The 22,359-nt window shown below is 36.0% G+C and overlaps 1 protein-coding gene across 18 annotated transcripts in view; it reads right to left on the bottom strand.

The window, feature by feature from the left end:
* The window catches only part of TRDN (triadin), a 382,659-nt gene that overhangs the window by 224,806 nt on the left and 135,494 nt on the right, over nucleotides 1-22,359 (bottom strand). For 17 of the 18 annotated variants that reach the window (XR_008505375.2, XM_054505539.2, XM_054505529.2 and 14 more), the window contains exon 10: nucleotides 5,071-5,148. The exons of the other annotated variant lie outside the window; for it this stretch is intronic. Coding sequence is in view for 16 of the 17 variants with exons in the window: in XM_054505539.2 (XP_054361514.1) it covers nucleotides 5,071-5,148 (78 nt within the window). In the remaining variant the exon portion in view is untranslated. The remainder of the gene's footprint in view (nucleotides 1-5,070; nucleotides 5,149-22,359) is intronic. 18 annotated transcript variants of the gene reach the window in all.

Here is a 22,359-nt window from a genome sequence, read left to right on the forward strand (position 1 = left end):
AGATGCATGGAAGTTGATGAAGACAATGGCAAGCTCCCCTTATTCAAGATGACCACACTGAAAATCAGTGAATAAAAAAATCTGTGTGGGCCAAATAAAATGTGTCTGTAGCAGTTTTGAATGGGAAGCAAAAGTTTCAAACCTTGGACTAGCACTGGACTGTTCTCTAAATATTCAAGAAGCATTATTGATTTGGAGTCTTGGAGCAAGATCTTACATGTACTTTACATTAAATTGTGATCTCTAAGGACCAAATGAATTCCTTTTTTAGATTGATACTGATATAGCACTGACTTATAAATGTAATGGGATTTTTATTTAAAATTTGCAACTACTAATTCATTCCATTTGTGTAGCTGGCCAAATCAAAATATTTTACATACTATACAATAGGTTATTATAATTTGCAAGTATAATGTAACCTTTCCCCCCATACCCACTGGCATTTCTCTTGCTCTCTTGTAAGCCTTTCTAGAATGCTTAGGTACTTGGCTTGAAAACTATTGCTCCTTCCCAGGGAAATAGTCAAAATTTCTCCATGAGTGGCATTTTATTTTATTTTATTTTATTTTTTAAAGACTTTATTTATTTGATAGAGAGAGACACAGCAAGAGAAGGAACACAAGCAGGGGGAGTGGGAGAGGGAGAAGCAGGCTTTCCGCTGAGCAAGGAGCTGGATGTGGGGCTCGATCCCAGGACCCTGGGATCATGACCTGAGCCGAAGGCAGATGCTTAACGAACGAGCCACCCAGGTGCCCCTCATGAGTGGCATTTTAGCCATTCTGAAGGACATCTGGCCAATTATAGATCATTCAGGTGACTCATACTAAATTAAAAGCATTTTTAGAAATATTTAGTTGCACTCCACCTCCTTCTAAATCACCTAGGGATTTGCTACTGAGATGTAGTCCTGGACCAACAGCATTAGCAATCCTTGGGAGCTTGGTAAAAATGCAGAATCTCAGGCCCCACCCTTGACCTACTGAATCCGAATCTGCATTTTCACAAGATTCCCAGGTGATTTGTGTGCACATTATATTTTGAGAAGCATTGCTAAGGTACTCTATACTGAGATCAGAGCATGATGTTTCTATTGCAGAACTTCATGAAATCTAAAGCAAAAACTTTATGTCTTCATCTTCCAAAACTTGTTGATGTCTCAGAAGGTAGGAAGGTAGGATGAAGGTAGGATCCTCAAACGCTGATGTCTGCATAGTAATATACTAGAAAGATGCTTGTGCATAGAACCAGAAATTCAGGGCTGAAATCCTAGATCTGATATTTACTAACTTAGCATGAATAAATAAACTCCAAGCCTACCTTTGTTAATCGTTAATAATGTCTACATTACAGGGTTTTGAAATGTCAAATGTAAAATGCATATAAGTACAGAAAACACAATATTCTAAATAAATATGAGTTGAAGAGAGCATAGCTACAGGTGGGCCTTGGTCAGGATCTGGCCAGAAAGTGCATAGAACATGCTGATGTCAGAACACGACTTACAGAGAACATCGCCTGACCAGCTACCCAAATTCTTCCCTGGCCATTGACTATGTGAAGCATAAATATATAGCCAAAAGGACCATTGGATCTGTGGTCATTGGATAATGCATCACTCACCAAGGCATTCAGATTTAATTAATCAATTAATTTAAATTATTAATTATTAAATAAATTATTTATATATTAAAATTAATTAATTAAAATGTATTTATTTAATTTACTTAATTTACTTTAATTTAGATAAAATGGAGAAAAGACTATTTGAAACAGGGTACCAAGTTCAGGTGTCTGGTATAAAACAATTGGGTTGGATCTGTAAGTTTTTTTTACACATGGACATAAACCAAAGGTTCTCAGAATTTACTGTAAACAAGACTCAACTGAAGACCTTGTTAAAATAGAGATTTTTTTTTTCCTTTCTGAATTGCCAGAGAATCTGATTCACAAGATCTAAGATATGGCAGGAATATGAATTTTTAACAAGCTTCACGGTTGATTTTGATGTTGGTGATCTGCAAGTTATTGTTGTGAAAAGTTGTGTTAAATTAATAAAATGCAATAGAAGGAGAACTTCTTAAGTTCATCAATATCAAACACAATAATAAAAACTGCAGTCATTACAGTTTTATTCTGTCTTTACAATACCTCTCTGTGATAGGTAATATGAGTATCAGTATTTTACCAATAAAGAGGCTGAAACTGTAGTTATCACATTTAAGTTCATCCAGGTAGAAAACGGCAGAACCAGAATTTGGATCCAGGTATGTGTGATTCCAGAGCACAGGCTATAAATCACTATACTGTTTTTAAAGACATAGGGTTCCTACCATCTCTCTAAGTAACAAGAAATGATCAATAAAGCCTGGGTCCCCTTTGAAGGAGGGGTTTGGAGGATACATGAAATAAATTGAGCTTTTCAGACATTTCCTCCTCATTATTGGAGATTCATTTGGAAATGGATTTGGGGGGATAGAAGATACATAAAGTATCTTCTTTATGTAGGCGAGGACAGGTTACATGAGTATATAATTCCAGATAAAAACCATATAATATTTTCTTGAGTTCCATATGCCAATTTAGAATGGCCTGCTCAGTAATTCTACCTGGATGTCCCATGGGAAACTGTCATGTCCCAGTCTGTCCTGAACCCGTCACCTTCCTGCTTCTCCTCCCCAGGCCCGTTTTATTTCAGTGGTTTCCTGTCTTGGTGAATGGCACCTCTGTCTACCTGGATATCTAATTCAGAAAGCTGGAGTCATTTTTCTCACTTGTTGTATCTCAGCATCTATATTAATCAGATACTTTGACCAACTGATTCCCTTCCCATATACTTTTCTGATCTGCTTTTTTCCATCCATTACACCAATGTTTAGTTCCTGCTTTGCAACTTTTTGGACTATTTTCTCTTCTCAAGTGTCTGTAACCAATCTCTGTCTAGTCCAGCAGGATGGCAGTTAAATTGATCTTTTAAAATGAACATGTCTATCCCATCCATGGGGAATTCCTTGTCTTCTATAGAAAAAATAAAATAAAATCTCTTAGCTGAGGAGGAAATACTTGTGCTTGTATATGCACAGAATCTCTCTGGAAGGAAAAAACATTGGTTTCCTGTAAGGAGAATGGGGTGCGCAGGGCCAGGATGGAGATTTTCTACCCTATATCATTTTTGTAACTTTCAAATTTTGAAGCATGTAAATGTGTCAAAAATTTTAAAAGGGAATACAAATTCCTTAGCTGGGTGAAATAGCATGATATCAGAGATTTGCAAAGGAAATAAAAACACAATGAGAAAAAAAGGAGGAAAGAAAGGAAAGAAGAGAAAGGTTGGATAGGCAAGAATAGAAAATGTTGATAAATGTATCTGCAGACTGAGTGTATTGCAGGTTTACTTTACTATTCAGTGTTCTATAATAAAAATTTAAGGATACAAATAAATCCCAAGCTTAGCCTACAAGGCACATCACAATCTGTCCTTTGCATGCCTTTCTATGAGCTGTCCCAGACCCTCTCCATGCCTTCTCTTTTCTCTCCACGCTGCACTACTTATGCTTCTCTGGACCAAATCCCTTTCTTTCTCATCTCCATGCCTTTGCATATGCCAATTCTTTATTGGTAATGTTCTTGCCTTCCTTGCTCATTCTTCCTATTCTTGGGACTTTATCTCCACAGCCACCTCTGCAGAGAAGCCTTTCCTGGGGTCCTCTTCACCTCTACCAAGAAGAGCTATGCCCTCCTTTCTCTAAGCTTCCACAGTACTCAGCACTGACTTATTTTTTTGGTTCTTATCACATTGTGTAATCAGCATACCTCTTAGAAGCCAGCAACCAGGGCACCTCGTGCAGGCTGTGTGCTTTATAGGGTTCTATGGGCCCTCCTCTGACTACATCTTGCCCTAGGTCTGTCGGGACAACAGGGTGTGGCCACCTGGGTTTTTTTCTCTTACACTCCAGATCCTAGGACCCTGAAATTTTTTCCCCCTGACAGTTCTTTCTCTGCTGCCAGTGACTGCTTGGGCCTCTTGCTGAATGAATCTTCTAGTCTCAGGGGGTGACCAAATTCAACAGGGTAGCTGTTTGTTAGATGAGGTTAGAACTTGGACAAGCAGGCTGGTGTCCCTTTCAGTGTTTGACAGAGCTGGGAGTGCAAGGGGTGCTGTGAGGGTCTGAAGGAGACCCCTATCTGTACTCTTGCAAAAAACTAATGGTGTACTTGGCTTTGATCACTTGTGTTTTATATCTGGCTCCTCTTCAATTACTTTTAATTTTATATCTGTAAACTGAGTCTTGGTAAGACAAGAACTATTTTCTATTACTCTCTGAATCCCCAGTACTTTGGGCAATACCTGATGTGATCCCATAGTTGGGATTTAATAAATCATAGTTGAATGAATAAGTGAAGACAAATGATTTTGAATTTCTAACAAAATTAATTATGATGACATTTCCTTCTTCTAATTGTGCCAATCCTGAAACATTGTATTTTGAAGAACTAATTATTAGGGGTAGTATTAGCTACTAATTTTATAAAGCACTTGTAAACTGGTACACACACACACACACACACCATTTTATCCTCACACTAACTCTATGAGATGAGTACTATTCCTGACCCATCTTATAGGTAACAAAAGTCATGAAGAGTGAATTTAAGTAACTTCCAAAAATTTACTCAAATGGTAAGAGGTGAAACTGAGATTCAAACCCAGAAATTCTAGCACCAGAGTCTTAAGACAGTAAATTGGTCAATTTGTGGTAAAACTTTAAGAATTGCAAGGCACATCCATGTCCATTTGTCCCTGTAATTTCTGCCTTAATTTCCAGGGTATGAAGCTGGTCATCCATCTCGAAGCTGATAGTTACCAATATAAAATCTTAAGAGGAAATTTTTGGTTTTCCAAAAAGCAGCAAGTTGTAATTTCAGGACAAGTAACCTACAACTTAGACATACTAAAACTACTTGAGAAAATATGGATTTTGCTGTTTCTGCTGTTACTATTTTGTTTTATTTCTCTACATTCTATTTTATCTACAATAGAGAAGACCTTAGGAAAAATAAAATACTTGCTTTCTAGAGGAGGTGATGCCGGAGTGGGTCTGGAAGCTTTTTCTGTTGGTAATGGAGATGGTAAGGCTGGGCTTTGTCCTGTACACACAATGTAGGAGTAGGCATTGAAAAAGAAAAGTATTAACAAATTTAATATCCATGACTAAAATAGCTAGATCTGTCCCCAACATGCATAATTCATAATCCAAAGTATAAATTCATATTATTATGCAATAAGAAAAGTGTTATTAGGTGAGACCTCTAAGTGGATACATACACAGGTTCCGTTATCTTCAGAGCCATTTCTGAATATATTACTTTTCATAGATGTATATACAATGTTAAATATATCTACTGGACTTCATTAGTGAAAAATCTACATGCAATCAAATAAAGCAATTTATTTTCAAAATGCACTTTAAATTATGGAAACTAAAATCACAGAAGCTGAGAGGAATCCTAATATAGAGAAAAACCACCATTTTTTTTTCATTTAACTAAAAATTCTCAAATGATATAATAGGGCAATAAAAGAAGGTTAAAATTCATGGGCCTTTTGATATTGAACAGGTACATTTTCTCCAGCCAAAATAAATGACCTGCAGTTAAGTAAATGATGGGCCAAAGGGAAAATATATTCAGTTTTATAGAGTCTTGAAAGTCTCCCTCAAATCTCGGGGCTTATTATGAACTGTATAAAAACCCACAATTGTTTCTGAGTGCTTCCTTATCCCAAGCGATTTCTTTAATTAACCAAAACCATCCAGGAATGAACTGTAAACATTAACTAACATATGATCCCATATGAAATGCTTGCAAAATGTTTTATCATTAATTTTCATTCCACAAACTTCTGCTGTGTGTTTCTTTTAAATCCAGGAACTGAGGTGGGCTTATGCACCTTTGAAAATCTCACTGACACCTAGATATTATCAAATGTCAGCAGACCTCCCTGCTTACCGGAAGTTTTCCTTTTTTAGAATTTGTCAAAATTAGTTTGCTCTGGTGAGTTGTGCAGTAGCAAGCAGAGCAACTGGAGTGGCGTACAGACCAGCCTCTGTGGGGGTAAGAAGGGCAACAGCCCAGGCCCTCGTGCCAAAGAGAGGCGAGTCTCCACTCATTAGCGGATTTCCTCATAGTTAGACCCGTCCAGGTGGGTTGTTGAGCATGTTCAAGTATGCATAAAAGCGCCTTGTTTCATAACATGCAGGCCATATACCTAGAAAAGTATCAACCCATATTATCATCCATTTTTTTTTCCTCCTGAGAGCAAAGATTTGATAGAAACATATTGCAAGATGCAAGTTCCTCTTTCAGTGTACAAAGAAAAGGTGAGGCTGGGCACTCTAAAAAAAGTTTGATCTCCATGATTTTTCCCTAGCTAACATTTATATACTGCTTACTCTATGCCTAGAATAATCCCAATCGGTTTTGATATATTAAGTTATTTAACCTTCACAAGATCCTTAGGATGTGGGTGTATTTTCACTTTACAGATTGAAAACTAAAGTGAACAGGTTTTCAGGCCATTCAGCAGCTAAGAAGTGGAGCTGAATTTCCATGGAGGCTCCAGATTTGAGGTGCTTAAAGCCTCCTTCAGACTGCCTAGGGCAGAGAAAAGGCTCATCTTTTATAAGGAGGTCCATGAGTGCAGGTGGGACAGACGCATGAAGCTCTCACCCTGAGTCTCCACCTTCTTTGTGAGTCAAAGGGATATATGGGTGTAAATATCCATTCCCAAGTCTTGCCTGAGAGCTGTTCTTGAAAAACTATTTCTAAGGTAGGTTGATATTTTGCAACTCTTAAATCTAGGGATAATCTAGATTTAGGAAGGAGTTAACTAAATGATTAAAGCTTAAAATACAAGCGGCCATGAATATAAATCAATTGTTTCCAAATACCGAGGCTTTCAAAAATATCTTCATAGGATGGTTCCTGTTCAATCTAAACCACTTTTTCCCTGTCATATACTTTCCCGAACAGTGATGATGTAAAATCACAATCCTTTATAGTCTTGATAAGCTTTTTAGAAATGTATTTCAAAAGGAAATTCTTTCCAGGGGAATTATTCATACTTTATAACTCTAAAATATTTTTAGATTTTCTTGGAAGAACTATAAAGTCATTATTTTATTTTAAAAACATTTTAGTGAGCTCTTCTTATGTGCCAATACCAAAAACATTAAACTCCAGCCATGCCTTCAAGAGGTTTCCAATATACTGACTAAAACAGACTTAGATCATTATAATAGATTGCTCTACTACAGTGTGATGATGGGAAATAATATATACAGAGGGGATGTTGCAGAAAGACCCCTGGAGGAGATCAACTGTAACCTGCATTTAAAGACCTGAAACGAGTTTGCTGGGTAAAGAAATAAGGAGAGGAAGTGTTTGCTTACAGAGAGAATCTGGTGAAAACAAGGCACGGATGCCAAAATATGGAGGACTCCTAAAACAAACAATCTGGTGCTTTCTGCAGCAGAAAGTATGATAGCCAGTTTATAATAGAAATTCTCTATGGCTGTAATCAACTATATTATGCTCCCTACAATGGCTGACTGTATAGTTGTGAGGCAATGGACACAGCGGGGAAGTAGGATCAAAGAAAAAGAGAAAGAAAAAACCAGAAGTCTTCTTGCCTCCATAGTGACAGCTATAAGTCACCCTGGCAGGGGAATTATTAGCTCAGAACAAATTTCTTTTGTGGTAGGGAGCACCAAAACAAACCGGATACGTCATCCTTGAGCACGACGCATGACTTAAAGAAGAGTCTTTTATGTTCAAATAATGTCAGGGAATATTGTCGAAATCAGAGACCATCTTATATATGAATAAATGTATAATAAATTATGCTAATATAAAGCTATACTAATAATAGAACTTTATAGTAAAGAGCTGTTTAGTATAAAGACTATATGTTTAAAGTCAAATGGTGAGAGTTTGTATAAGTGAGAGTTTCAGCTTTATCACTTACAGTCTGGGTAAACTTGAAAATCTCATGGAGAATCCAAGCCTCAGTTTAGGGCTTTTATAAAATGAGGAGAGTTTTCCGTGCTGTTATGGGGATTAAGTGATGCAGCATCTCACACATAGTAAATACTCAAAATACTAACTTTTCAATAATGAATTTATAATTTATATCCCATCTAATTACACAAGAGGCCTTGAAACAGACTCTGAAGTACATAAACAAAGATATAACAACAGGTAAAATTAAACATGACTGAAATAGCAGAACTCATTTACAGGAAAGAAGCTTATAATTTTATTAGGCATATATTCCTTTGGAATTCCTGAGGACTGTTACTCTCCGAAAGAACGATTTAGGTTGCTGAAATTTACGTTGGAACTCTAAAGGTGCCCTTCATTTTATAAGCTATTACCTGAAAATCCCTCTGACATTCGAACATAGTGAATTGGCTTTATTTTTGTTTCTTGAGTGATTTGGGCTGGCTTATTTCCATAATACCTGAATGGCATGTTTGTAAGCTGCCAATATTTTATTGTTCTGAGTTTTTTCTCACACAAGTCAATTTGATTGTTTTTGGTTTAGTCAAATTCCACTGGAGAGAGTAGGCAGTGTGCATTCCTTCTAATGATCTAAGTTATCAATGTTTTCTTTACACTGCTAGAAATGATGAATGGAATTACTCAGAATCTCAAGTCAAGTAGGAGGCTAGGAGCTGAATTCAGATAACATGAGGTAAAAAACAACTCACTATACTAAAATTTAATTCATCTGATTTCTTTATCAAAGGATATTCCCTGAAACATTTCTATACAACTAAAGCCTACCCCCTAAATCTTGAAACAAATGTCGAGGAGATATTTTTTCTCTAATGCCTGATAGATATTTAATTCCTTAGGCCACTATTGCATTCTCCTGGAGGTACTGAGTATATCCAGAAGATCATAAACTCTTTGGAAGGCCTGCCAACAATGAATGGTGATAGATTCTGGGATAGAGAAGGTGTCATTTTAGTAAGTGACCATTGAGTTAAAACTCACTTACATTTTTTAAAAATACAATGTATAAGATAATTACAGATTCCTATTTGTTCTTTCAGTTTCATAAAAATCAGTTGTGAATCTCTGACTAACAGTGAAGCGGGGAGATCTGAATTTAGTAAGAAAATGATGGTTAAGTTTGCTAAAGCAATAACATTAGTTGTATGCATTGCACAAGGTTCCTAGACTGAGTATTTTTATAACATGTGGAATAACATTTTTAAAATTTGGAATTGAACAAATAGTAAAATTAAATATGGTTTTATATCTTAGGCTGAGATATGTGATTGTGCTCGTGTCCTTTATTAAAAAAGGGACATTTTGATCTCCAAGTCTCCTTACTGAGTATCTTTCCCTTGCCATGTAGTTTTGGGAGGGGATCAGAAGGATTTGAGGTGTCAACCATTCCTCCCTTTCCTACCCCATCTATTAAAACAAAAATTTTAGACCCTTCATACAGTAATCCCAAGTTTATGAATTTGCCCATGAAATGAGGACCTCATCAGTAAGGAACCACCTGAAGAAGTTCAGGAGTTCATACGAGGTGGGTGGATCAAGGAGGTGTTTACTCCAATATAAGCATCTTTATACCTGCCACTCATGAATTGCTAAATCCTACACAGCTACTTTGCATCCCTTGTACATGGTCTTGTGGAGGGGGTACTCAGTAAACAGGCTTTATCACTTAACTTGGTCTCAGTTGTTTCAAGGATTTAGAGAACAATAATCTCTGCTCCAGCTGGCTTTTTGTGAGTGTTCATGGGCATCATAGTGCAAATGAAATCACTGGGGGAGCACAGTGAAGACAGAGAAAGGCCATGCTGTTAAGGAGCCTATGTTAGAGATGGAGGGAGATAGGCGATAAACAAGCAAGACAGATAAATTTCCAATCCCAGGAATGTAGGGACATCAAAATGGAGTGGTGAGGCTGACAATGCCTTGGAGAAAGAGATCATGCTAAATTGGACAGAAAAGGAAGAGTAGAGCCACTGTGAAACAGGATTTCACTAACCTATGAAGCTTTGTGCAGATTAGAAAAATGCATCCTTTCTGAGTGTGTGTGGTCCATCACAGCAAGGTTTGGCCAGGAAAACCTGCTTAGTGCAAAATTAAGAGGCAGTTGCAGCTCCAGTCCAGGGCATGCTGTCTTGGGGTGGGGGAATCAGAATGGAGGTCTATGTGTAAGGACACAAACTGCACAAATGCATAATATAGGAAGTGGCCCTGCCTCCAAGGAGAGCAAACTCCAGTTCTGACTTGAATACAACGGAGCAAACCTCAGGAAGATCTCTGATAAAAGGATTCTTGACATGGTAAAGCAAGACAAAAAGCCTAAGCTAGGGACCAGCCTGGCTTGCTTAAAGGTCATTGGTGATGGAGAACAGAGACAAGCTCATATCAGAGTCTTCTAGGCTGTTCCGGTGAGTTTGGATTTGTCCTAAGGGCAATGGTAAGCTTTTGTAGGGTTTTAGCACAGCATGTAGGTTTTTAAAACCTTGCTGGCTGCTGTGTGAACAAAACAATGCACAGAAAAGGATATGACAGGCAGTAAGAGATCAGGTGGAGACTATTGAAATAACGCAGGTGAAGAAGTGACGTGGACTTGGATTAGGTGGGCTGAGGTTCTTTCATTCATGCAACAAGTATTTTTTGAATGCCTGCTGAGTACCAGGCACTTTCCTTGGATATGGAGTTATAGCAGTGAACAATAGAGACAAAATCACCCATTTCGTGGGGCTGAGATTCTAATGGGCAAAAAATAGCAAATAAGTAAGATGGAAATAAGTATCCTATCAAAAATATATCAAGAAAGAGTAATAAGGAATGCTATTCAGAGTAATGGGTGGTGTTTTTGAATATACGATCAATGAAAAACACAGAAGCTGTAGGTAAGTGGAAGGATTCAGAGTACATTTTGACATAAACCCAATAGGACTATTAAATGAATTTAATGTAGGAAGTGAGGGAAAGAAATCATTTCACTTGAGCTTCTGGGAACAAATAAGAACACCCAGATAAGGGTTCCATTTACCCAGCTAGGTGCTGTTTATGGACTAACTGCTTAGTCATTGTTGTCACTTGGATTATATAGTTTTCAATTTTGCCAGAGGTCTTGTGTAGAGGACACTGAAGTAGGAGCCGTAGTTACTTTATTGGGTTATTCCAACAATATATCTCATTGGTAATTAATTTTCAAGTTTTTTTTATGATTTTAGAAAAGTTTTAAGCAAATGGATTATTTAGTATAAATTGGCTACACAACCCTACTATAAGGGTTTTAAAACACCAAAAGCTTCAACTTTTTAGATCAAAGAACCTCCTCCAGGCCAAAATGTTTCTACGGGAAAGATTTCTTTGCATCCTGATAGAAAGCTTCCCTAATATTTCCATGTGTTATATATTTGCATATTCACTTTGATGGAAAGCATGGAATAGTAGCCAAATGCATATTTCATACAGTCTTTTGATTAAAAATGATAAAGGTACAGTGTTTTTTTTTCTCTACCTCTCCAATTTATGAAGTAGAAATAATTTTTCATGGAACAGTCAACTAAAAAAAGGAAATAAGATTGATTCAAGATCATATCATTGTTCTCTTTATCCTTATACCTTGATTATGATAGAATACCTGATGTTTGGGATGTAACAAAAACAGAGGCACAGGATAATGATCATAGAATTTTGGGGTGTAGGAGACACCTTTGAAATCAACTATTCCAACACCCTGATTTTTTAGATGGAAAAAAAAATGGTCCCTGGAAGGATAAATAGCTTAACAAAATCATGCATTGAGAGCAGCTCCAATTTAAGATTAAGGTTTTTTTCCACACCATTTTATTTTTCTATTTATTTAATATCCATTCAGAAGGCCAAGATAAATGCCGATTATTTTATCCTTTATCATCAATGGATCATAACCCTTGAAAGATCTGTAAGTATTTACTTCATGCTATAAAGAGTTTTATAGTTTTCTTCAGTGGTTGTGCTTTGTTTAACCTTAATTACAGATGCTGAATTGACCTCAGGGGCCCATCAAAAAGGCTCACTACTTAAATCAATCTTTTTGTTACCTGACCTCATTTCCACAAGTCTAGATAGACTTTCAAGTAAGAGGCTTTCAAAATTTTCAGAATTATTGTTTCTTCACTTTTCTTAGTTTCTTCTAGTTATCCAAACCATATGTCTTTGAAACCCACAGCAAATCATATTTGCACACAAAGTCAACCAAGGGACAGAGAGTAAAGATGGAAGAAGGAGACAAATAGGTAAAACGAATTACATGTTTTTCTTTTAGTGCAAAGTCAAAGCTAGGAAGGAAAGAGATTAATGAGGCAAGTTAGATGGACTGCAGTCTCAATTAAAAGAAATAAAAATAAAATCTTAGAATGCACTCATACACTTAGAAATGCAAATATCCTACTTGCTATCTAATCACATATCTCTGGAATTGTAAATTCTCACTGATGAAACTTCCTAGAACGGGGCTTATTCTAGTGATTCCTCATAACTTGGCCATTTTATCACCTCCTTGATTCTCTTCCATACACGCCCCTCACAGCTCCACATGTTCCCAGAGCAGTCAAGTTTTTGGCTTTTCTTCCTCCCCATCCCTCCAACCCCCCCTTTTTTTTTTCTAATCTTCACTAGACTATGAGCAACTTAAGAACAGAATCTGGAACAGCAATATATACTTGGGAAAGGAAAATGAATATTTAAAGGAGAAAATGAATGATTAACTGAATGAGTGAATCAGTAAATGTTGCTAAATGCTACTCAGTCACACTGTTTCTAGAACGTTTGCATATGAACAGACTGAACTATAGTTTTTTTAGTTCTTGATTGAGTACAAAATACTTCCAAAAAAATAATGAAATTTTATTTATTTATTTATTTATTTATTCATTCATTTTAAAATCATTTATAGTTCCAGACCAAAGCATTTTCTTCTGTGAGAATCTTTACCTATTTATGAATGGAACAACAATCTTTCCATGAAAGTGAAACATTAATGGGTTTAACCATGGCTAGTGGGAAAGAAATGAGCTAAAGCCCAAAGATGAGGAGAAGTAGCTTCATTAGGTAGTTCAATCAAGATATAATACTTGCAGTATATTCTGAATACCTACAGGTCCTCTCAAGTGAAAAGAAGACTATATAAATTATCCACTGAGGCATTTTTCAACCCAAATAATTCTGCACCTATAGATGTAACTTGAATGGTTTCAGTGCCAAACACTGAAATACAAAGAAGTTGAACAACTTGTTAAATTCACCCAAGTGACTTATAAATAGGACGCAAGTATGCAGATTGTCGATGCTGATCTTTGCCAGCAGCATGTTGTCTTTGTGTTTTGCATTTATTTTAGAAATAGTATAAAGAGACAAGGAATGAACAAAATATATAACAACATTTAGAATAATAGTAAGTGCTAAACAATTTCAACTAATTACAGGAAATTATTATGTTGTTATATTATGCTTTAGAATTCTATAGTCAATGATATTATTTTATAATAATTAAAAAACAGATCTTAAATGCAGTGCCCTGTATTATAATAAAATGATATTATTAATGAACATTTTAAATCTTGTTCCATTTGAAGACGACTTAAGGTACAAATAATGCATGTTTTTGACCATTGGTTATGTTAATTCAATATTCAACGTTTTAATGAACTGAAGTTAGGTCTCTGAGATGTTGTTTTCCAATGTCAAAAATATCTAACATTCTTTACCAAAATGGGGATGCCTACTTTCTAAAGTGTTGAGTAGTTCGAGAAGCTATAGAATAAAAATGGCTCATCTTACTAAAATCAACTTTTTGCAGTATTATTTATAATAGCCAACATATGAAAACTGCCCAACTGTCCATCAACAAATGAATGAATAAAGAAAATGTGATATATGTATATACTGGAATTGGAATCTATTTATCTGTCTATCGATCTATCATCTATAGAAATAGAATGGAATATTATTCAGTCATAAAAAGAAAAAATTCTGCCATTTGCAGAAATACGGACCAACCTAGAGGGTATCATGTTAAGTGGAATAAGCCAGACAGAGAAAGACAAATACCATATGATCTCACGTGTAGAATCTAACATTATAGAATTTATAGATACAGAGAACAAATTGGTGATTGCCAGAGGTGGAGGAGGTGAAGGGTGGGTGAAATGAGTGAAGATAGCCTAAAGGTACAAGTTTCCAATAAAAGATAAATTAAGTCCCGGGAATGTAATGTACAGTATAGTGACTATAGTATTGCTTATAAATTGCTAAGAGATTAGATCTTAAGGGTTTTCATCATAAGAAAAAGAATTGTAACTATGTGAAAAAATTTATGTTAACTTATTGTGGTAATCATTTCACAATATATACATATAGCAAATCATCATTGTATACTTAAAATTAATATAATATGTCAATTATCTCAGTAAAACTGAAAAAAAATTGAAGGGATCTAAATAAACTATATGCTTTAGTTAATTAAAAAAAAAAGAAATCAACTCTTTTCCATGGCAGATATTTAAAATGTTGTATTTGTGTGTGAATTTTAACTACATAATTGAGTAGAACTAAAAATACAGTTTTCAAGATAAATCACAAAATCTCAATAAAATTTTGAGTTAAAATCAAATTGAGTTAAAACCTTGAGTTTCATTTATATCCCTAGGCATGCCCTTCCTCCCTCACACATTAGCATACTAACAAATAATGGGCTATTAGTCCTTTAATTTAATTGGCCATTGTTGTTAATACAAAAGAATCGGTTCTAATAAGGTTGTTGTTTACCAAACAGGTAATTATAACATAGCCTATATCTAAATATGAGTACCTTTAATGTGTCAGAGCTCTCAAGTCAAAATGTAAATAGTTCAGGCTTTATATTCAGTATTACTTTTGAGAGATCCAGCACACTTTAGAGATTCCCTCAAAGATGGAAAATCAAGTCACACCGAATTGTTGATCATTGGGAATATGAGTAACCAGAAAGGTGAGGCAATAAGAGAAAAGATGGCTCCCAAAACAAAATCATTACATTTACAGATCATATTAAAATAATTTACAAGTAGAATAACAAATTCACTTCTTAAGAGATAGGAGGCTTGACATTTTTGTCAACCATCTAAACATGAAGAACAAATAATGGCTCCTTCTCTCTCCTGTCTTTTCTGGTTGTTGGATTTTAGGATCTACCAAAGATGTTCCTGACAAAGAGTGGCTGGCACAGCGGATTGCTAAATCAATGCCTAAACTGCTCGAATCTGTTCTTTTCATTCGCAGTAACTTCAGGACCCACCAACAGCCTTAGAGATAAATTTATTCTATGCTCTCCTCCATCTCAATTTGCTGTCACTCTAACCATTAGGAATAAAATATACTTCAAAATCTAATCGAGGAGCTGTGTGATATTTTATAAGGCCTATGGTCAGTTTAAAAGTAAACCATATCCAAGATTCCTTCAGTAATTTTGGTGACAAGCCATTTGTGCTCTTGGGTAGGAAGTCATGGTCCCCTCTGCCTGGGGTTTCTATACCAGATTCCTTTCACTGACCAACCAACAAAGACATTTGAAAGTTATCAGCAGATCGCCTGCTTTCTTTGGTAGTTGTACTGACATTTAGGAGAGCATGTCAAATTTGCATTATATGAGAAATGGAGATTGTGAGTTTTTCTTAAATTATAACACTTAGAAAACAGAGTGAAGAAAAAAAAAGAAGACCTAAGAGGCAGTGAACCCCCCCCCCTTTTTTAAATATATTTATAATTCTCCCTGTTGCTGGACACAATATCCAGCCATCCAAGCAAATTCTGAAATTTCCTCTTGGTTCAATTCCCTAATCTATGAAATAGGAAAATTGTAACCCAGCTCCTAGGTTTTGATAAGAACCCAATGAGATGATCCATGTCCAGACTTTAGCACAGCCCCTGGCCTGACATACCATTAGGATTTGATAAGTGGTAAATCTTTCCATTGTCTTCATCAACCTTGTCATCATCATCATCTCTGATCATTCTCAAAAATCCTTAAAGGGTAGGTAGCTGCGGGAAAGTATGTGTATGACTGAGCTTTCCTTTGGCTCTAGTTAAGCCATGTTAACCAAGGCTCTTTGTGACTTTCCTTTCTCCTTATCCTCAAAGCAGAGAGATATTTTTTTAAGCTACTGCATGGCATTTGAAAAAAACGGTGTTGCTTTTCTTTCATACAGGGATCTCATTCATATAAAATAAAATCAATTTGGCACTTTTCAACCACCCTGTTTAGCTATTTCCACACCACACAGGACTTGGCAAAGGGAAGGGATGTTGCAACTGTCCTATCCTTTGTCTCCACCTGTGGGAAAATTTCTTTCTTCTCTTTTTTTTTTTTTTTTTTTTGTTAATTGTCCCTGACACATGCAAATATTCCATGTTCACAAGCAATTCGAAGAGATATGAAAAGCCTGAGAACAAATCATAGAGCCAATTAAAAAGAGACCTTCTGGTTTTGGAATTTATCTCAGGAGGAGACAAAGGATTTATCGTTTTGTTTTAGCAGAGAATTCTCTACTGGGTGCTTTAGAAAAGATGATAAAACCCCACACTTTTTCAACTACAGGCATATAACATAAACTTAAGTATTTCAACACTTGCACTTGATAGATTAAGGATAAATGGTAACATGTTAATAATTACCATTTAATAGGCTTAACACCACAATTAAATTCACAAATATATTCTCCCTTGAATGACACATTTGGAAGTCATCCAACTTCTCTTCCTGTTTTAAATTGTGTATAATTGATACTATTTTGTCATTTAAAACAATATGCACTGCTTATCCACTGTCTGCCAGGAGGCTATTTATAATTATACAAAAAAATAATATTCTTCTGGGAGAAAGTCATCATTAATATAACCCCATCATGAATAATGGGAAATGGAAACCATTTATATCTTATGCAACTGTTTTATAAAAGAGTATTAAATCATCAGGTTGTTTTTTACATGATGTTTCAATATGACAATATTGATCCTTTTTCTATATCTATTTTCTCTCATTTTCTGTAAGAGATTCTAATTGTTACAAACAAGTCTTAGCCACTAAACACACACTCATTACCTAAACACTGTGGATGGTTACAATAGAAAGTGATTTGTAGGTGACAGTTTTTCTTTCAGGAAAGTTCCATGTCAAATACGAAGCAGAAATATTGAATAAGATAGAGTAGTGGGGATTTAAGAGATGTAATATAAATAAGTTTGGATGACAAAGGATAGACACTAAAGTACAATGAGGTCTAATTTGAAAGGATGCACAGCGATGTAGATGCCATCCATATGATGAGATATTACTTTGTTTAATTTTTATCCTGTATTGATTTCTTACTTGGTATTGTTAATAAAGAGTACATGTAATTATATGACTATTCTACCCCTCTTAAAGTGAAAAACTTTACTACCTAAATAAATATAAGTAATAAACTCATTATAAACAATTAATAATAATAATCACAATGAGGCTGAAGGTAAGCATTGAACAAATACCAGGACTACACCTTTAGGAAACCTCTCCTAACCTCTGTGCCCCTCTCATCTTCAGACACTTATAGTGAGTATAATCTGCAGATATGATTTAGTACTTAATTAGTATCTTCTCCCATTTTTATCCCCTAGCTTCTTTATACTGTTCTTTGCTTTCCTTATAATAATCTGACTAGATTGTTATCTCCTTCTGCTTTGAGACTCATGTTACGACCATTAGTATTGATTTAGTAACTATTTACTAAAACCACAGAATTAGTAACTATTTATTTAAAACCAGGGATGTAGTAAATATTGAGAGATTGATTAGTAGAATGACTTTGAGCATATCAACTGGGATATTGATGAGTATATACATAGGCAAAATATATTATTTTCAAATGTGGTTTAGTTATTACTACTATGTGGTAAGAACAGTACTATTTTGTCTTAACATAGACTATTTTAGAAAACCCAAACATAAAATATACTAGAGACTAGAAGGGCTGTCATAGAACTGATCTGAAAATGCTGAGCAACTGTTGAACATCAAAATATTGAAACTGGTAACATTAATGTGAATATTGCAAAATTCATCATTGTTTTCATCTTGCACAAACATCTTGGTACAGAAAAAAAGCTATGGATGAGGAATATTTGTTCATCGTCTAGGTCCCTCTGAAAGCAGTTATATCAAACTTTGTAGTTCACAATTAGTTATATCAAAATAAGTATGGGGCATACTTATTATTTCCATGTTTAAATTAAGGCCGGCTTTAGAAAAGTGTTAAGAACTACATATTTGGGGAGCCTGGGTGGCTCAGTCGGTTAAGCAGCTGCCTTCGGCTCAGGTCATGATCCCAGGGTCCTGGGATCGAGTCCCGCATCAGGCTCCCTACTCAAGCGGGAAGCCTGCTTCTCCCTCTCCCACTCCCCCCTACGTTTGTTCCCTCTCTCGCTGTCTCTCTCTCTGTCAAATAAATAAATAAAATCTTTAAAAAACATGAACTACATATTCATTTGAATGGTAAGAAAGTCACATATTCTCCATTCTTTGTCTACTGGGCCACCCAAGTGAACCTTAGAGAGCAGGAGGGGAATATATTCACATAATTACTGAAATGTTTTTTTAATCTGCACTCTTGCCTATGAACTGACAGATAAGATTATTACAAGACATGACACATTAATAAATAACACCTAATTAGTTTGATAATTCTTTGATTAAGCCTTAATTTTCCTTGCTTTTCATGCAGCAATTCAAATGACTCTGTATTATTTGTTCCTTTTTCAGACTATTTTAGAACATGCTTTGAATAGTCTCAGTAGGTTACCTGAGGAGGGATTTATTTTTGTCTGACAGCCAAGCCCATGCCGTTAACAATGACAAGGCTAGACCAAAATGATACTTGAATCAAAGTTCCCTCACAGCAAAGATACTCCTCTAAAATCTAGCCCTGCATTCAAAAGAGTAGGAAAAATGTGAGACATGAGAATGTGAGAAAAACGAAACAGGCCTTCATTTTCTTCTCTTTAAATGGACACAGAGGTGAAGTCCTATAACTTGGTATTAGGAGGACAGCCGTCTTTTTATTTACTAGCTTTCTCCCAAAGCCTCCAGCCCCTTTATGCCAATGAAGCGGCCTGAGACAGAGCACAGCAGCATTAAAGGCATCACAGCCACTCAGAAGTGCTCGGATCTATTTCTGGGCACATACCAGCTATTTATAGTTCTGAGAATGTTTCGTGGATTGATTGTGACAAATATGAAAATCTAATACATTTATCTTGAACGGCTTCCACTGACTTCAGATAAACAGAGGCAACCCTCATGGGGCTATGCCACGTCCAGGAACTACGCACGTCTGTAATTAAGTGTAGGATTTCTCCCCTTTTCTTCTACCACTTCGTTCTAATTCTTTATGCTGCCTACAGTTTACAGATGCATGCTGCAAACCAGTCTTTGTTAATTCTGAGCCTCTCTCTCTAGAGAGACTACCAATAACTCTTTTAAGAATCTTTACAAGGGGCCTATTTGCAATGCTTAGAAACCTGTCATCTTTTTAAATAACAGATTATTTCTAGGAATGAATAAAGAGGGCTGCTCTGGGATGATCATCAATAATTTTTTTTCATTGAGATAAATGTTAGGCATCATGAATTCAATTCAATAAACATATCATGGAGCTGGCAAAGTATGAGACAGTAGGGATTTAAAAGCAAACGTTTCTTAAAGGTATATATAAGGCAGAAAAGAAAGACTTGCTAAGGAGAGAATGATAATGATATATGATCATTAAATCAGAAAGATACCAGGAGTGGTGAGTAAAAAATCACAATTTAGCTGTATGTGGACACAAGCACCACCCCCACCACCACTATACACTTAAATAGTGCTTCTTATGCTTGTCATAGTCAGGTAGTCTTTTCAATGTTTGTGTCAATGCATGAATTAATCTGCAAGTTAACCCTAAAAAGTAATGTCTATTTTCCCACGTTGAAGAAGAAGTAAGCACCATGCATATTTGTTCAGCGCTGTAGCTATAGAATCTAGCATAGTCCCTAGAACTTATCTAAAATACACTTAAATCAAACTCATTCTATGCATATAATGCAAGATTTTTCATACAATCCTCACCATAACACTGCAAAGTATGTATTATTGCCTACATGATGTAGATAGTAGAACTAAGGCCAAAAGACATCAGATGGCTAAAATGGGCAAAATCGGTGCTGTATGTTATGTGTTGATGTGGATCTGAAAAAATGTTTTCCTCTCCTTAACAAAATTCTGCTTGTAACTACTCATAGATATGTGCTCAATGACTAACGAAGAGCCGACACTCAGAGAGCCATGGACCCTTAAGTGCACTTTGACCATCTGGTAATGTATTCTGTCACAATCTTATCAGCCTCATTTGACAGAGGAGGAAATGAAGGCCTAAAGAGATTGATTAATTTGACGAAGTCATATTTCAAGCAAGTGGCAGGGCCTAGAATTGAAGTCATGCAGTCTGGCTCTGGAGTCTCTGTGCCTAGCCACCTGATTTCACTGCCTGAAATGTCCATGCGTTGGATGGCTGGATGGCTACCTCTGAAGAATCAAAATAAAATAATGCAAAACAACAAGAATCAGCCAAAGAAGGAAAAAAATTATTGCTCCTTTCTAGGTTATGAACAGGTTAGTTCTAGCACTTTTCTTATGCTACTGTGTTTTTAATAAATAGTCACACATACTTCACTCTTCACATTTATATCTAAACCTCATTTAAGTTTCTACCACGTGTGTGAATTTTGTCAAAATGGTTTATAACCTTTTGAGTTGCAACATTAATTTCTTAAGTTACTTATACACAGTTTCCATCACCACCTATAGGAACAATGACTTAGTAAATTTAAATACTTTCTTCCTTTAAAACTATGTTTTAGGTTCATCAGCTTTAGCAATTGTTCATAAACTTTATCCCATTTCCAATCTCTTAAGCAGATGCTGCCTGATCACACTCTCTGAAATGCTGGTTTCATGTCATTGTTCTACTTAAAATTTTTCAGACTCTCTTCCACGCCAAGTTTCAGCTTTGCCTGATTGACCGAGCATCTGTAATGTCACCACAAACTTATCACTTCTTGCTGATGTTTTCTCATCTTCATTTATCTTGTTGTCAGTCTGATATCCTCATTGTCATACAAACACATCAATTTCACATGCACTGCCATGTCACATCCCTGTTTGTTTTCTCTTCCATTCATATCAAATACTATCCATTTTTCAAGTTCTAGATATCTGTTTTCTTCTCTGACATCAGGAATCACGGATGTCTCTCTGAAACTTGTAACATTTAGTGCTGGTATTATGCAATCTAACTCCCAACTTTAGCCGTTTTCTATCATTTATTAGTTCCTTTTTCTCTTTCAAATACTCATCCACTCCACATTGAAGTTAGAGATCATCCTTTAGTGTTCTTACATCCCCTACTGTACTTGGTCTGGGACTGCTGAGCATGCAGAAGGTATTCAGTTATTTGTACACTGACTTACTTCATTCACTCTTTTAGCAACCTCATTTCCACCACTGACCTCTCCCTGAAACTGCACACTTGGTTATCTAACTGCAGATAACTTCAGAAGTTGCTGTGAGAATTTAATGAGTAAAGTGTATGAGAGCACCTGGTATGAGCCTTGGTATAAGTGTATGAGAGTACCTGGTATGAGCCTTGGTATTTAGCAGGTGCTTAACAAATGATGTTTGGATGGGAATCTTCACATATTCCCCTTTTGCAACTGAATACTATCTGTGGCTTTAAGTATAGAAAATGGGTTCCAAATCTCTTTTCCCACCCCGCCCACTCCCCGTGAATTTTGACCCACTTTCTTCCTTTACTTCCTATTTAGGGTTTTTTGTTTGCTTGGTTTTTTTGGTTTTTCAGGCCAATAACCTCTGAAAAATCTTACTTTCCTCTCCTTTGGTATTCGTGATAATAAATCCCATGATTCTACCTCTGTGATATCTCTAAAATCATCTTAATTCCCTTAATCACATCTACCAAGATCAATCTTCACTTCTTCTCCTTGCACACATTCTAACTGGTCTTTCCAATTCTATTCCCTCCAAACCTTTTTGCACAAATGTTTACAATTCTGTTTCTCTTTCTAGGTTCCCTGACTATCAACCAAAGTGAACCACTTGCAGTTCCCCATCTATGCCTAAAAAATCAGGGAGCTTTGGGCTTTAGAATTAGCCAGGCTGGGTTTGAATCCCCTGTCTGGATTGTGTTTGACTTGGACAAAAGC

Source organism: Mirounga angustirostris, unplaced genomic scaffold (assembly GCF_029215605.1).
Source record: "Mirounga angustirostris isolate CCGP_5_RB_7025 unplaced genomic scaffold, mMirAng1.0.hap1 SCAF_8, whole genome shotgun sequence".
Taxonomy (NCBI): domain Eukaryota; kingdom Metazoa; phylum Chordata; class Mammalia; order Carnivora; family Phocidae; genus Mirounga; species Mirounga angustirostris.